Source organism: Taurulus bubalis (assembly GCF_910589615.1).
Source record: "Taurulus bubalis genome assembly, chromosome: 1".
In the NCBI taxonomy this organism is placed as follows: domain Eukaryota; kingdom Metazoa; phylum Chordata; class Actinopteri; order Perciformes; family Cottidae; genus Taurulus; species Taurulus bubalis.
In genome coordinates, this window is record NC_136589.1 from 16,844,165 (window position 1) to 16,859,964 (window position 15,800).

At 40.4% G+C, this 15,800-nt stretch overlaps 1 protein-coding gene across 1 annotated transcript in view; it reads right to left on the reverse strand.

Moving 5' to 3' along the window:
- The window catches only part of akap6 (A kinase (PRKA) anchor protein 6), a gene marked incomplete at both ends in the record, with an annotated part of 165,154 nt that extends 149,611 nt beyond the window's left edge, over positions 1 to 15,543 (reverse strand). Inside the window, 2 exons of the mRNA XM_079223553.1 lie at positions 13,442 to 13,613; positions 15,323 to 15,543. Coding sequence (XP_079079679.1) covers positions 13,442 to 13,613; positions 15,323 to 15,543 — 393 coding nt within the window. The remainder of the gene's footprint in view (positions 1 to 13,441; positions 13,614 to 15,322) is intronic.
- Between the last annotated feature and the right edge of the window lie 257 nt (positions 15,544 to 15,800).

The following is a 15,800-nucleotide window of genomic DNA, read 5'->3' on the forward strand; positions in this document are numbered from 1 at the left end:
CCTTGGAGATCAAATGCTCGGCGCTCCTTTCTCCCCCTGGAGGATTCAAATTAAGCGGCATCAAAGACGCCCGAGACCCGCTGCTGCGATACAAAGACTTGTTACTGGTAATTTCTTCTTCTTCTTTTCAAAGTGGGACCTTCTGCAGAGGCCCGAGGGGAGCTTGGTTCTCGGTTTCGCTGCTGCCACCATTCAAGCAACCGGAGAGAAACTCTTTCACGCGAACAGAAGAAGCGGAGGAGCGGTCGGCCTTTTCCAGAGGACGGATTGTTTAAACTGGTTTAGTAAAACATACATGAGCTCGCACGGGTTTCTGCACTGGAAAGATCACGATTCATGCTTTTGTAACACTTCATATACACTGCACATACTTGCATTTTTGCACTTTCTTTATTGTTTAATTTCCTAAATGAATACGCTCTACTGTTTGTTGTATATATTGAGTATTTTTCATTCCTGATATTTTTTTAACGTCTTTTTTGTGTCTTTTGATTTAACTTGCTTGCTACTGTGACAAACTAATTTCCTCTTGGGGATGAATAAAGTATACATCTACACTGAAACAAATTGCTGTAAAAATAAAAACAATTCTCAACAGTAATGTACTGTTCTTTGTAAATACAGTTAAAAACTGCAAAAGTTGACACCATAGAAGAAGAAAAAATTAACAGCGCGCTACTGTCACATATTGCAGTATACTACAGTATGTTTTCCTTTTTTAGTTAACTAACTCCGCCCATTACTCTTCAAAATCCCATTGCATCAAGTCTCTACTACTTATTCAGCACATAGTCAACATAAAGACTGTGAAAAGGAAGCCTTAGATATCATAGATCCGTGGTTTTATTCAAGATGGAAGAATAATAAGAGGACATTTGAGAAGACAGACTATAACTGAAGCACCGAAGTGGACCGAGCACCACCTGCTGCTCCACCCGGCCTACAAGTACTGCAGAGGACCACGTAGTCCATGCTGCTCCTGTGGTTCACTGAACAAGGTAAATGGAATATCAAAGCCAGCATTACCGTGTTCAGTCATTTTGTGTTGAATTAACGTTGTATTGTATATATTTTTTGCCGATAATGTGGCTTGTTGTTAACCACATGTGGCAAGCATGCATGCTAACGCTTTCAGCTAACTTTAGCTCGCATACCTTAACTTTACTCTCTGGTAAGTAAGTGAAGTTAGCTAACGAGAGCATGGTCCGGCTATGTTAACTTCAGCTATCGCTAACCTATAGCATTCCCTTTGTTAGTTTAATTTAGATTCAATTACTGTTAAATGAAGGTTAAAATAAAGTTCCCAAGTAAAATAGGATCCCTAATTGATGTTGTAAAATCTAACTTAGAGTTTGATCTGTAGGTGCTTCATTGGTCTCAACCAGGAAATGGGGACAAAGGCCATCCAGGAGAAGCTGGTGTCCAGAAGAAGGCAGCAGCTTGGACACCATGTGGAGACACCCTTATAACAAACCTCCTGGACTTTGAGTGTGGCTTCATGAAGCCCACAGCACATCTCCATAGAGGAGGAAGGAGAGAGTAATGCATCCTGGTGGTCTGTTTTCCTTTCAAGGTAACACGTTTCAAAATTGTGTTAATTTCAGTTCATCAAGTTGTCTCAAACATGCAGTTCCAGATTTGTTCTTTTACATTCTTTATATTGCACTAATGACCATAACTCATAAAAAAGTGACTGAACAGGATTCAGAGTTCTGGTTTGATTGTTTTGTACAATAATGTAATAACTGAAAATGTTTTTGCTAATGAATGTGTGTGATGCATTTTCTTTAATGAATGCAATTTTGTATGGTGCATTTATTATTTTTATTTAGCAAAAATGTGATCACTGTAAAATTGTCAGTTATGAATGTGTTTGACACTGCATTGGCTTTAATAAAAGTGTATTATAGTAAGGTCATCTCTTATCTGAGTCGTTTCTATATTAGCAATTTGCAGGGTTTTATTTTGAAATGTAACATTTTTAAATCACTAGCTTCTACCAGTGTCATACTGTAAATATGCATTATACAGTACTGTAATACGCTGTACGGTAATTAACTGTTTATAGGAACACTAAAATAACAGTATAGTGCCTTTTCTATACAGCACTGTACTGTAATATGTTTTACAGTACTAAGCAGTTGTTGTAAATTACAGTAGGTATGCTGTAGAATTACAGTTGAATACAGGCACCTGTAGCTGCCAGTGGTTTACTGTAATTTAACGGGGAAATTTGTTACAGTGTATATATATCTACCTACCTACCTATCTACCAACTGTATCTATCGATCTATCTATCTATCTATCTATCTATCTATCTATCTATCTATCTATCTATCTATCGATCTATCTATCTATCTATCTATCTATCTATCTATCTATCTATCTATCTATCTATCTATCTATCTATCTATCTGTCTGTCTGTCTGTCTATCTATCTATCTGTCTATCTATCTATCTATCTATCTATCTATCTATCTATCTATCTATCTATCTATCTATCTATATATCTATCTACCTACCTACCTACCTACCTACTTACCTCTACTTACCTACCTCTATCTATCTATATCTAAAAAGTCAAAGTCGAATGATAAGCAACACCTGACTAAAAGGAACCAAAACAGCGAAAGCACCCAAAAGGCTGATTGTATTTACTTTTCTGCTCTGTTTTTAATTTGTTCATAATATGTTTAGAGTTGAAAACAGATCTCGCTGTCAAGCTTTAAAAACTGCTTTTCTGTAAGTTCTGCATTTAATTACAACCATCAAGAAGCTATCGAGCTGCTTATTATTATTATTATTATTATTGTTATTATTATTATTATTATTATTATTATTATTATTATTATTATTATTATTATTATTTCACCTTGTGTTCTTCTTGAAAGAACACAGAATAAAATCAACTACAGTCCATCATGCTGAAATGGTCTCACAACGTGTATTTAGTCTTGTTTTTCGGAATTAAAAGGGCATAAAAATATATTTAATATATTTTTTATCAGAAAACTGGAGGGAGGCGATCAGAAAGGAGAAGCTGGTTTCCTGTCTCCTCTTCTTCTTCTTTGGTTTTCTTTTCTACATGGCCTTACGATCCTCCTCCTCGGTTTAAACTCACAGTCAAATGTTCTGTCTTGCTTTACAAAAAAGGTGTGTGTGTGTGTGTGTGTGTGTGTGTGGTGGAAAAAAAGGGCTGTTAAAGAACGATTAAATGCAACAGAAAAAATGTATGTGAAACAAACTTATCTGCTTCAAGATGTAAACTTCTGAGCATGAAGCTTATCCTGCTAAAATTTCCTCGTTGCCTTTTTTGTGACTTTGTGTCAAATCTTCAAATATTCAAAATAACTTTGTCACAAGATTATTTATTATGAACAAAACTATTTAACCGCCACAACCTCCCTGCTCCCATTGATTCAAGTTCCACTGCATGTCAACCAGTCGTGATCTTCAACAGCAGGACAACAACTTTCTGAAGCTTGGATATAATTCTGTTTTCTAAAATGTGATCGCATGACTTTTTAAACGAAGCTCACAGACCAACGTCTGATCTCATCGTCCACACGAGGGAGAACTTTTACATTTCAAACACCAGCGGCTCAGAGGTGTCTTACCTTCTCACCGCTCTTTCCAGGTCAATAATTCACAAATCTGAATCCTTCAAGTCCACAAATGTTTTTTTCCCCAAAATGATTAAAAGAAAAAGTGAGAAAGTTAAAGTTTTATCTAAGATCAGCGAGAGATTTCTGACCAAAGCTGCAAACACACTCGACTGCTCCCATGTGGGAAATGGTGACAGACTGACGCGCCAGCAGAGTGTGTGTGTGCGTGTGTGTGTGTGTGTGTGTGTGTGTGTGTGTGTGTGTGTGTGTGTGTGTGTGTGTGTGTGTGTGTGTGTGTGTGGTGACCTGCTTCTTTGGTGTTGGGGAGAGGAGGGGGTGAAACAACAGTTGGGGTGGTTATTTTAGGTCCAACCTTACCAACCACCCCTCTTAACACACACACACACACACACACACACACACACACATACACACACGCACACACACACACTCTCTCTGACTTGCAGTATGAAGCCCCTTCAGATGTTAATCTGTTAACATGTTGCTGGATGAGTGTCCGACTGAATTTTACATAAAAGTCCCAACATTAGTCTCCCGAGGTCAAAGGTCACACCGTAACATTAAAGGATATATTTCAACAAGTCAGAACCGAACGTAAAATCTGCAGCATTTAAACACGTTTGTCTTCATCATATAATAACCGATGCACAAATAAGATAATAAACGTTTTAATAAAGTGTGAAACTGTGAAAGTCACATTTAAGTAATAATTTGCTAATACTTCTATGTATCACAACTGTGTGCATGAATGAATAAAACGCTGATGCAAACCAAAGACTTTAACATGTAAATACATAAAACAATGTGTATTTATTTATTCATTCATTCAAAGAAAGTTGCACGATATAAACGCTTTTGTTTAAACAACATCATTTCACACAGAGAAACTTTCTCAGTCTCTCTCACAGACACACACACACACACACACACACACACACACACTCTGTCTCTGCAACAGCTGCCAACTGTGACACTTGTGAGGGGGTAGGGGGAAAGAGAGAGAGAGAGACGTGAAGGTTATTTCCTGGAGAAAAAAATGTGTTTCATCATTGAAGTCATAATAAATGTCCAGTTTGAACATGTCAAAGAAGGAAAACAGACGTGCAGGTGCTTTAATAACTCGGTTTAAAATACGGCGTGAGGACAAGACTCCTAACTTCACTGAAACCTGACTCTGTGTCAGCGTGTTCCTAAACAACACGTACAGGACTCCTGTGAACACAACATAAACAGACACCGCATGTCATGTAAATACAACAAACTGCTCGAAAGGATGCCGAAGAAACTACAGCCGGTGTGTCCGGAGGACAAGAAGAAAACAACTTTTAAAACGTTGGTTTTCTGAATGGAGTTTGGATCGACCGGCGCAAAGCTACGCTAACATCGTAGCCGCTCCATCAACACTCAAAGGGAACTTCTCGCCCAGTGGGAATAGACGTCTATTTTGCATTGAATATAGTCGCGCGGTGCGTTCGGTGTGAACAAAACATGAAAGTTATACTTCTGTTGTATTTTAGCTCTAAAAGTCACTCGCTTAGTTTGAAGGCAATAAAATCAGAGCCGGTTGTTTTAGAGTCTTCTTTATTCTCGTATCACAACACAAGTCAGACTCATAATTCAATATTGAAAAGAAAGTTTGAAAGCTCGTCATATTTAAACTCTGAAATATTGTCTGTGTAATGTAAGATAACTTCCTAATTTTTATTGTATTAGATATTTATTTGAAAATGTCACAATTAGTTTGATAATAATAATTGATTTCCCGAGTGAAACAGTTCATCCGTGATTTTCCTTGTAATAAAATTCCCTCCAGGCGTTCCTGAGAGGTCAAATATCACGAGAACAGAGCCAATGGATAAAGAGATCACGTGTAAAGTTTAGAGCTCGCCACTGAAACACCTTCAAGGCGTTTGGGTTTCAGCTGACATGATTAAGAGGTGAACTTAGTGAACCTGAATCTCGCTACCTACTGTCCTCGTCTCCTTCCTTCCCTCCTCTCCTTTACATGCATATCTTTCCCTCCATGTTGAGAGCAGCTCCCAGAATTCCTGGCGCAACGAAGGACGGTGACATCAGGAGGCAGAAATACCCCGACAGCTGGTAGGCGGCGCTGTTTAAATAAAGCTCTGTGGGTTTTAATCAGATCCTCGTACACTGAACTGGCCGTGTTCTCTATGTGAAGAGGTTTTCTATTGGGAGGGTTCTTTAAAGCTGCAGGACGAGGATGACTGAGACATAAACTCATATTCATAACTTTAGTAGAGTTAGCTTTTGACGTAGCTTCAGAGTTAGCTTTTGAGGTAGCTTTAGAGTTAGCTTTCTGCTAATATATAATACAGAATATGGTTTCACGAAAATCTCTAAAGCACTTTTGGATGACTAGATTAGGTTGCAGACTGAATCGATAAAAATACTGCTGCATCCGCATCTACTGATTGAACGTGTGTGTGTGTGTGTGTGTGTGTGTGTGTGTGTGTGTGTGTGTGTGTGTGTGTGTGTGTGTGTGTGTGTGTGTGTGTGTGTGTGTGTGCAGCCTTCCTCTCTCAGCAGCACAGGACATTTTCCACGCAGCTGTTACACACCGCCTGCAGCCGGATGCCAAGGATGGCTGAGAGGCTGGCATAACAACACACACACACACACACACACACACACACACACACACACACACACACATACACACACACACACACACACACACACACACACACACACACACACACACACAGTGGTTGCATCACTATAATCATGGCCAACAGTCGCTCCCTGGCAAGGTCAGTTTAGAAGAAAAAGCCCTGCAGGCAAACGCATTACAAACATGAGAGTGGAGAATAAAAGGGGGAGAGGATGAAAGAGAGAATAAAAGAGAGGATGAAAGAGAGAATATGGTTTCAAACAGCGGGCTGACGATGTGTCCGCTTCCATCTGCACGCCGAACGCCACGCCCAAACATTAAGTCAAATAGAGCCCGGGCCCTTCGGTCCGGATGTTTCCTCCTTGGAGGACGAGGTGAATATATATATATATATCTATATATATATATATATATATATATATATATAGATATATATATATATATATCTATATATATATATATATATATATATATATATATATATATATATATATATAGATATATATATATATATATTAGTGCTGTCAAACAATTAAAATATTTAATCGTGATGAATTGCATTTATGTCATAGTTAACTGCGATTAATCGCAATTAATCACATTTTTTTTTCTTCATTTTAATGCTCTTATCAACATGAAAAAGTGGATTGGCTTGCTTTATGCAAATGTTTTATTTTATTGAAAAACAACTGCCAAATAGGGCGGTACAAAATACAATTATAAAGTGCACATTTCAGGTAAACAAGGGTTTACAAAATAAAATTATAAAGTGCACATTTCAGGTAAATAAGGGCTTAAGAGAGAGAGAAAAAGAGCGAGAGAGAGAGAGAGAGAGAGAGAGAGAGAGAGAGAGAGAGAGAGAGAGAGATGTGAACATAGCAGTCAGGCCTCTTATTTCGGAACAATGAACCGTAACAGTTAGGTTACCAATAAAAGGTAAGCCTCCTACTTCTTTGTTTTCAGCCAGCTCAAACAGACAAGCCTGTTGACATGTTCAGACTACAGTGAAGCTCCTGTCGTAGGATGCGATGCGTATGATATCAGCTCGACCCTCGTCCTCCACAACGTTAACAGGCCTACACGCAGTAGTCGCCCATTTAGCTATGGTTGCAATAAGTGTGTTCTTCGTTGTGGTGTCCATGTGTTTCTGTCCGAAGTCATCCATTCTTGTTTGGCTATGACGAGGGGGCGCAGAGTTAGCATCAGCTGTGTGCTTGGCCATCAAGTGGTATTTCAGACTGGATAGGCTACGATGATAGCTCAGTTCTCAATGACAAATGGCACATACCACGTTGGTCTTGTCAAGGGAACCATCTGACAACTTTTTGAAAGTAAACTTTCCATTCATTAGCGCAGTGGTGAGCCGTCAGGGCCTTCTCAGCCTTCTCTGCTGGCCTAAACAGAATCACAAAGTTATAGCTATTTTGTAATTTAATTGTTTTTCACAAATACACTACATATATTATAATAATTTTTCCCTATTAGCTTATTTTCTCATTGCACAGCTCCTAATCTTCCTCTGTTGCAAAGCCTGCAGTCTTCAGCCTGTAGTGCTGTGCAGCTGGTTTGAAGGAGAAGCTTTCATCCAATCAGATTTTTTCTCTCCTGTGTCTCTAGGCCAGCAAAGCAGTTTAAGCAGGCTTTAGCAGATTAAAGTACACCAGCGGTTCCCAAACCTTTTAGGCCACGCACCCCCTTCTACATCCCGACCGGGTTCACGCACCCCCAATCCCCCACACCTTAAAAAAAACGCAACAGAGCCTATTTATAGCCGCATAAAATCGGACCAATGAGAGAACTGTTTGCTCGCGCGTGCCGTTTGTTACAAGATTTAGTCCGCTGTATAAATTTCAGTTACACAAGGCGTCACTTTTAAAGAGCAATAAGGATGGCGAGGACACACGCACAGGCTCAGAGGCAGATTGCATTTCACATGTATTTACTTAAACACAGTAAGCCACGTAAAGAACAAAGAGTGGCACATAGGCTCAGAAACAGATATAAATAAAAAAGGAGCAGATATGAAGCCCGTAGTGCGTTTTGTGTAGACTCAACACATGAATGAGACTGCAATTGTTTTTGGCTGTTTTGTAACTCTTCCAATTTTGATCTAAAAAATGTAAGGGGCTTCTGACTTGCACTGGCATGCTTGGTGTTCAGGTGGCGGCACAAATAAGAGGCTTCAGACAGCTGTTAGCCAGAACCTCACTGCACAACACGCACTGTGGCTTCGGGCAATCTGCATTGCCAATCCAAGTGAAGCCCAGACCCAGATAATTGTCATCATATTTCCTCTTTTTTTCCCAGTCTGATGCTCACTCTCGTTTCCTCTTTTTTCACCTTGACTCCGCGATGGGCCTCTGTGCTCCAGGTTTGTCTGTGATATCCCTTCCTCCTTCTCGGTCTCCTCCGTCTCCTCTTTCTCCGACTCCCGGTCGATTTCTTCTCCCGGTCTCTCCCCAACGCACCTCTCCGTTTCTCTCGCCTCCGGTTCCTCCCTCTCTCTCTGTCCCTCTCCTCTTTTATTACTGATAGCTTCAGATGTCCCACCTGACAGCTTCCCCGATTTCAGCCAGTTTAACATATTTTCATGGATGTTGCTGAATTAATGAAATGACGTTAGGTGCACAAGCTAGGCTAGCTAGTGTGTACGTAAAAGACAGTCTGGCTATTTATTAAATTGTACGTTTTTAATTTTAAATGTAAATCTTACATAGGGAATTTTTATAATTAAAAAATCCTACTTAATTTTTTTTTAATTATGTTTAATATTAATTATTACACCATTAGACCACCATTACATTTTTCCTCTCGCGCACCCCCTAGACGCAGCTCGCGCACGCCCAGGGGTGCGCGCGCCACACTTTGGGAATCCCTGCAGTACACTGAGAGTGGACGCTGTGGTTGATTGTCATGGTCTTCAACAAATCAGATCTTTAGTTTGACAAACTGGGCGGATTCTTTGACGTACAGGGCCTGCGAGGTGGCGTGGACGTATATGATTGGTCAGTGGCCCAGCGTGACCATTAACATGCGCTGTGATTGGTGTGCGGGGCACAAAGCTTCTATAAACTTCTAGCTGCTACCTAGAACCTAGAAGCTACCTTGTTCTTGTTGGTGGATTTTACCAATGACGCCTTTCGCACAGATATGTGTTGAGTGAAATACTGTCTGTGTTCATTTAAAAAACAAATCTGCAGTGGTATTTAATCATACACAGCGCTGTTGCGGCTGCTGGTCAGACAGGACTGGTGCCGCGTGACACAGCAGCTGCTGGAGATGTCTGTGTGTGCAGCACTATAGTGTTTTACTTATGTTGGCTTGTTTCGTTATTGCTAAATGTGACTGGTTGTTTGGTGGTTATTTGGACAACATGTATTGTTGTTGACCCAACGGGTTTGGGCTGGTCAAGTCGGCTAGCCAGGATGCACAACATCGCGAGGCGAGCGCTGCATAATGGAACAGTGGCTGCACCTTTTCTTCTTGTCAAAGTGATGCCCGTAATAGTGCAAAGAAATCGGCTGTATAGTAGAGTGAGCGTCTGCTGTCCACACATGACAGTCTGTATAACTCGCCGTGTTCAATACACGCGCGGGTTGGTCTGGCAGGAACTCCCGGGACACTTTTTTCCTTCCCCAGTCCGCCCCTGATGTGGGCACACGTCATTGAAGGCCTTGTTCTAAAACCCACGGCCGCCACTGCATTGCATTAGCGTCTTATCATTCATTTTGCCGTACCGCGCTCACCATTCATTCATTTCAAACCGTAACATTAGCCTAGCTTCCAAGCCCAAACGGCGTGCCTATTGTTTTGCTTCCGGTTGAGCTACATCCGGCGTTGTGCTCGCGAGAAAAAAAAAAGAAAAATTAAAATGCGTTAACGCCGTTAATAAAATTGACAGCGTTAAAATTGGTTTGCGTTAACGCCGTTAATAACGCACTAATATGACAGCACTAATATATATATATATATATATATATATATATATATATATATATATATGTATATATATATATATATATATATATATATATATATATATATATATATATATATATATATAAAGTACAAGAACAGTTCAACATGACGGGAAATAAAGATATAAATAGACATTATTTCAGGGTGAGATGAAAGGATCACTCTCATGTTTGTTTGTTTATCGCAACAGAGGAACTGATTTGATACCAGCGTGTTAAACACACACACACACACCTCTAACGCACACTGGTTAACATTCAGTATGTTTGATTAAATTATTGTTATTATGAGCTGAAACTAGCAGCTGAGCTCAGCAACGCCCACAGTAGTGTTGCCAGGTTTGGAGCCAGAGAGCAAAACCACAACCTGAGCTCACCGACAATATCTGGCAACGCCAGGTATGCAGCCTGAGACTTTAATATGCAATACTCAACACAGCTTCATTTGAATAGTTTCTGCTTCAATAAACAAGACGCCTGTCAGCCAATCAGAAGCCAGTATTTCCCAGCATTAAATATTAAGGCACCATGTGTTTAAATTACAACAACAACTACGAACCGAACACCCAAATGAACAGATATTGTTTATGTTCATTATGATGTTGTGTACTTTTTGCCATCTACTAAACTTAAATAACTTCAGACTTTAAAGCACTATTCTATAAATGACGATCTGCTACACTGTCACATTTAACATATAACAGTTTAATAGAAGCTCAATAGAAGTTCAATACAAGTTTAATAGAAGCTCAATAGAAGCTCAATACAAGTTTAAGCTCAATAGAAGCTCAATAAAAGTTTAATAGAAGCCCAATAGAAGTCCAGCGAGTGTGTTCCGACAGTTGTAATACAGGTGTTTCACCACTAGATGGAGACGTCAGCCAGAGAATGAGAGCCCTCTGTGCTTCAGCAAAGATGAAGATGATGCTCTTCAGCATCCTCCTGCTTCTCTTAGCTGCTCTCTAAGAACTATTTAAGAAACTAAGAACAAAAAGCTGAGCGATGAAGAGATTAAAAAAATGCTTTTACAAAAAGAAAAAGTCTTGTTTTAATGGTAAGTAAGATTATGGAACTCTATTATTGTTATTATTTATCTATTCAAATGTGAATTGGATGAATAGTATGACACACACACACACACACACACATCTGTGACTTCCCAGAACCAGGCTGTGATTCAGCACATCTCATGACACCACACACACACATACACACACACACTAAAAAACTAAGTTGTGTCATCTGGAAACAAACACACTGATGCTGTCAGATGAACAGGGTTTGTGTGTTTCTTAACTTCATATCCTTATGAGGACCGAAGACTCCACCAGAAAGTATTTACATGAATATATATATTTATGTATATTATATATACACACATAAAAAGGGGCTAAAAAAGGGCAACACCCTGGAAGAGATTGTGTTCATGTTTATGGAAGCGAGAGAACCAGCGAGAGACGGAAAGAGGAAATGAAAAGTCAGACTACTTTCTCCTCACTTTCAGATTCTGAGAGTCTGGAGCTGGGCCCTATTTCTGGTACCTGGCTCAACAAAGTCGAGCAAATGTCCTATTATCCAGCTTAAATTAGAGAGATGATTGACGTCAGGCTAACACGGTCTCGTTAATTCTATCCAGACGTCAGTCATCTGGATAAATGCGCGTGCCCGCTCCTCTTCAGAAGGGATAATAATCGAGCACTGACACCGCGATGTTCTAACAGTACAATGGCAAATAAACACAGAGGAACCTCTTTTTATTTCTCCGCGGAGAAGGAGGAGATGATCATGAACGCATATGAGGAAGTCAGTACCTTAATCATTCACAGCAAACGCGTTGCAAATATTCCAATGTGCTTCATCACCCAAGTCAATCACATTATATTTATTTAAAAGTAGTATACGAATAAATATATACTCATGAGATATGTACTGTATGAGTGTATGTATCATGTACTATATGTGTATATACATGTATGTGTAGATTACCAAATAACTAGGAGTTAAAATATGTGTATGGGCGGATCAGTATGTTTGTATTATTCATAATCAGAAATTCAATCAATTGAAGCAGTGAAAATAAATTGTATATGATTCTCTGTATTCTTATCACGATCACCTTAATAATGTTCTACAATAATGATATGTATGGTGTACTAGTAACACTGTCATATAATTATGAGTGCTTTCAACACATCCATAAGTTTCTTAAGCGCTAAATAAACTTAAGAACAGCATGCAGCGGGTGATAGTCTATGTCTGTGAGACGGGCAATGCTCGGCTGCGCTTGTAGTGATCAATGTCCGTGGCTCGAGAAGCTTTCGTAAATAAATGATTCCATGACAGGAAGTCATGATGACGTGAGAACGGATCTTGGCGATCTGGAATAACTCTCTCCCTATAAAACTAATATAACTAATATCGCTCCTTCATCAATGAGAAAGGGTGCTGCCTTTTTTTGTCTGTTTCAGTTTGAAATATTTGTTCCATACCATGTGTGTGTGTGTGTGTGTGTGTGTGTGTGTGTGTGTGTGTGTGTGTGTGTGTGTGTGTGTGTGTGTGGTAGACACACAAAAGGTCACAGAGACATCAATTCCCTTCAATTTTCTGAAGGTTGAATCTTTTTGGAGTTTTTCTAAGATCAAAATCTGGACGACCAACCAAACGATCACCACCACTAAGGCAGCAAGGAGACACTCGGTTTCACACACTAGGAAGCTTGTTCCTCCTGCCTCCTCGCGTCCACAACACGTATCAGTTTATGCTCGCTACACGGATACCGTCTTTTCAAAATAAACTTCCGTGTTCACAGAAAACAACTCAGTTAGGTTCGGGGGAAATAAATCCTTGTTTAGGTTAAAAATAACTCGGAAAATGATGTCACGTGACAAATAAATCAACGTTGGTTTCTGGGTAAATGGAATATTCCAGGCTGAACACACACTCCTCTTTGTTTACCTTTTTTTCCACTGGTTACCCTGTGTTGAACCTCACATTGCAATGAATTGTGGGTAATTCCCTTGAGCAAAGTCTGCATCTAACGCTGACTTACAAAAAGGGTTCATAAAGATGCTCAAAATGTCTCAGAGAGACTCAAACACTCAACGATGTGACATAACTGCACCCTCATGCCTCAAAGCCTGTAAGTCCATCAGGGTGGAGATCGGGACCTGGTTTCTAACAACCGGCAACAACTCCACACATACCTTGAGCTGCACTAGGTGAACGTCCACGTGTCTGTTGTCGCCATCTTGGCCCGCGGAGTGCGTGAGCTGTGTGACCCGGTCGCTGGTCGATCTCAGCCACGTCTCGATCTCCGGCAGGTGGAGGACGACCTTCCAGTCGGCGCCGGTGTGGAGGGGCGGAGGTTTCTTTGACCTGAGGTGGACGCAAAGACAAAACCCGACTCGCAGTTTAGTACCTGCTCGACTCAGAGACCAGCTGGGGGACAAAGTGGAGCATTTAGCGGCTGAAGAGACGTGAATTTACTCAGGAAGTGTGTAAATATATATGTTTTATAGGCATAACCAGTTTTTATGAGGATAATATCTCATGTCTGTGTGTCTTTTAGCTTGTAAAGGTCAAATAAAGTCTATTAATTAAGCTTTAAAGCTTAATTAATAGACTTTATTTGACCCCCCGCCCCCAAAATAAAATGTTAGGTATCAAAATAAATATAAAAATCAGGGCTACAATAATATATAATCCCCATGCAAAACCTCTAAACACAACTCAAACAATAAATAGGATTAAGGGTTAGGGGTAGGGCAAGGGCATTTCAGAGCTACATGGAGTGTTCTCACTACTTTCACGAACATTTGGTATTTTTTTGGCATATTTTCGGTTTTAAAATTCCCCAAAAGGTACAAGCAGACAATTGATCTGAACCCGGTATGGGACAAGCAAACTTGTTTTGCTTTTAAGTTAAATAAACGTCTACTCACAACCACCTTTTTGTCACAGGTTTCTCAGGCTCTTATCTGTTGTTGTTTATGTAACAAAAGTTGCGGTGAGTATTTCAGAAGTTCAGGACAAAATAAACATTATTTATACAACAGAAAGACGTTTTTTGTAATCATATTCTGAACTTCGTAGCCCTTTAAACCCTAACCCTAACCCATAATCCTATTTATTGTATGAGTTGTGTTTAGAGGTTGTACATGGGGATTATATATTATTGTAGCCCTGATATTTATGTTTTTAGGCTAATTTCAAGTGCGTCATCGCCCCAATCAATCAGATTTATATCTATTTAAATGTGCCTGCTGGCAGTAGGCTTCCCGAATAAGTAGATAAAAACAAGCCCAAAGAGTATCTAATTGATGCAAATTAATATATACTTATGAGGATATATGTACTGTATGCACGTATGCATCATGTACTATAAATGTGTATATACATGTATGTGTAGATTATGAACAGCACGGCATGCAACGGCTTTCCCGATGTTCTCTGCATCACAGACACTGAACAAACATGTACCACTCCCAAAAAAGCACAAGGCTGTGATCCAGTGAGACAGCCAATGCTCAGCTGCGCCGTGTGGTGTTCAATGTACGGCTCGAGAAGCTCTCGTAAATAAATGATTCCTTGTCGGCAGAATCGATAGCGCTCGTACAGGAAGTCATGATGATGTGAGAATGGATCTTGACGATCTGGAAGAACCCTCTCCCTATAAAACTAATATAGCTAATATTGCTCCTTCATCAATGAGGAAGGGAGCTGCCTTTTTTGTCCGGTGGGAGTGGCCAACTTATCCAGTGAATTTCAGTTACCCTGTGTTGGAGCAGGTTAAGGGATTTGGATGTGTTTCTATGGTGATTTTTCCAAACTTCCTTCGTGGAACCGGAAAAGCCTGACCTGCGTCATCTTATCCTGAAAATTATCCGGTTAACTCAGTAAGCCAGGTACGAGGAATAGGGCCCTGATATAAAAGGGACCCCTAATTAGGGAACCCTAAGGCTCATCATTTAAGGAACCAATGCTTTAGACTATGTGAAGATTAAAAAACATAGAACTGAAAAGATAAGTTGTCTTCATCATCATCATCATCATCATCGTCATCGTCATTGTGGCTGCTTTGTTACCTGTGGGAGGGGTCTCTCCCCAGGTGAGCTCCTTCCACGGTGAGGCCGCCCTGGCTGGGGCCCGGGACGGGCAACGAGGCCCTGTCCTGGTGCTCCGGGTCCAGGTTGAGAGGGCCGCTGGCAGGGCAGGTGGTGGTGGAGGAGTCAAGGGACGGGGTGACAGAGGTCACCATCGGGGACGGAGGCTCGGGGGCCAATGGGGAGAGAGCCGCGAAGCTCATGGTGCGAGAGAGAAAAGAAGAGAGAGAGAGAGAGAGAGAGAGAGAGAGAGAGAGAGAGAGAGAGAGAGAGAGAGAGAGAGAGAGAGAGAAAGAGAGAGGTACAGGATTCCTAATGTGGTTGGACGAGCCTCATTGGAGTAAACTAGAGAGAGAGAGAGACAGAGAGAGAGAGAGAGAGAGAGAGAGAGAGAGAGCAATATGAAGTGGTCAATCAAAACACAGCGATCAGAGAAGGAACAATTTAGGAATGAAGACAA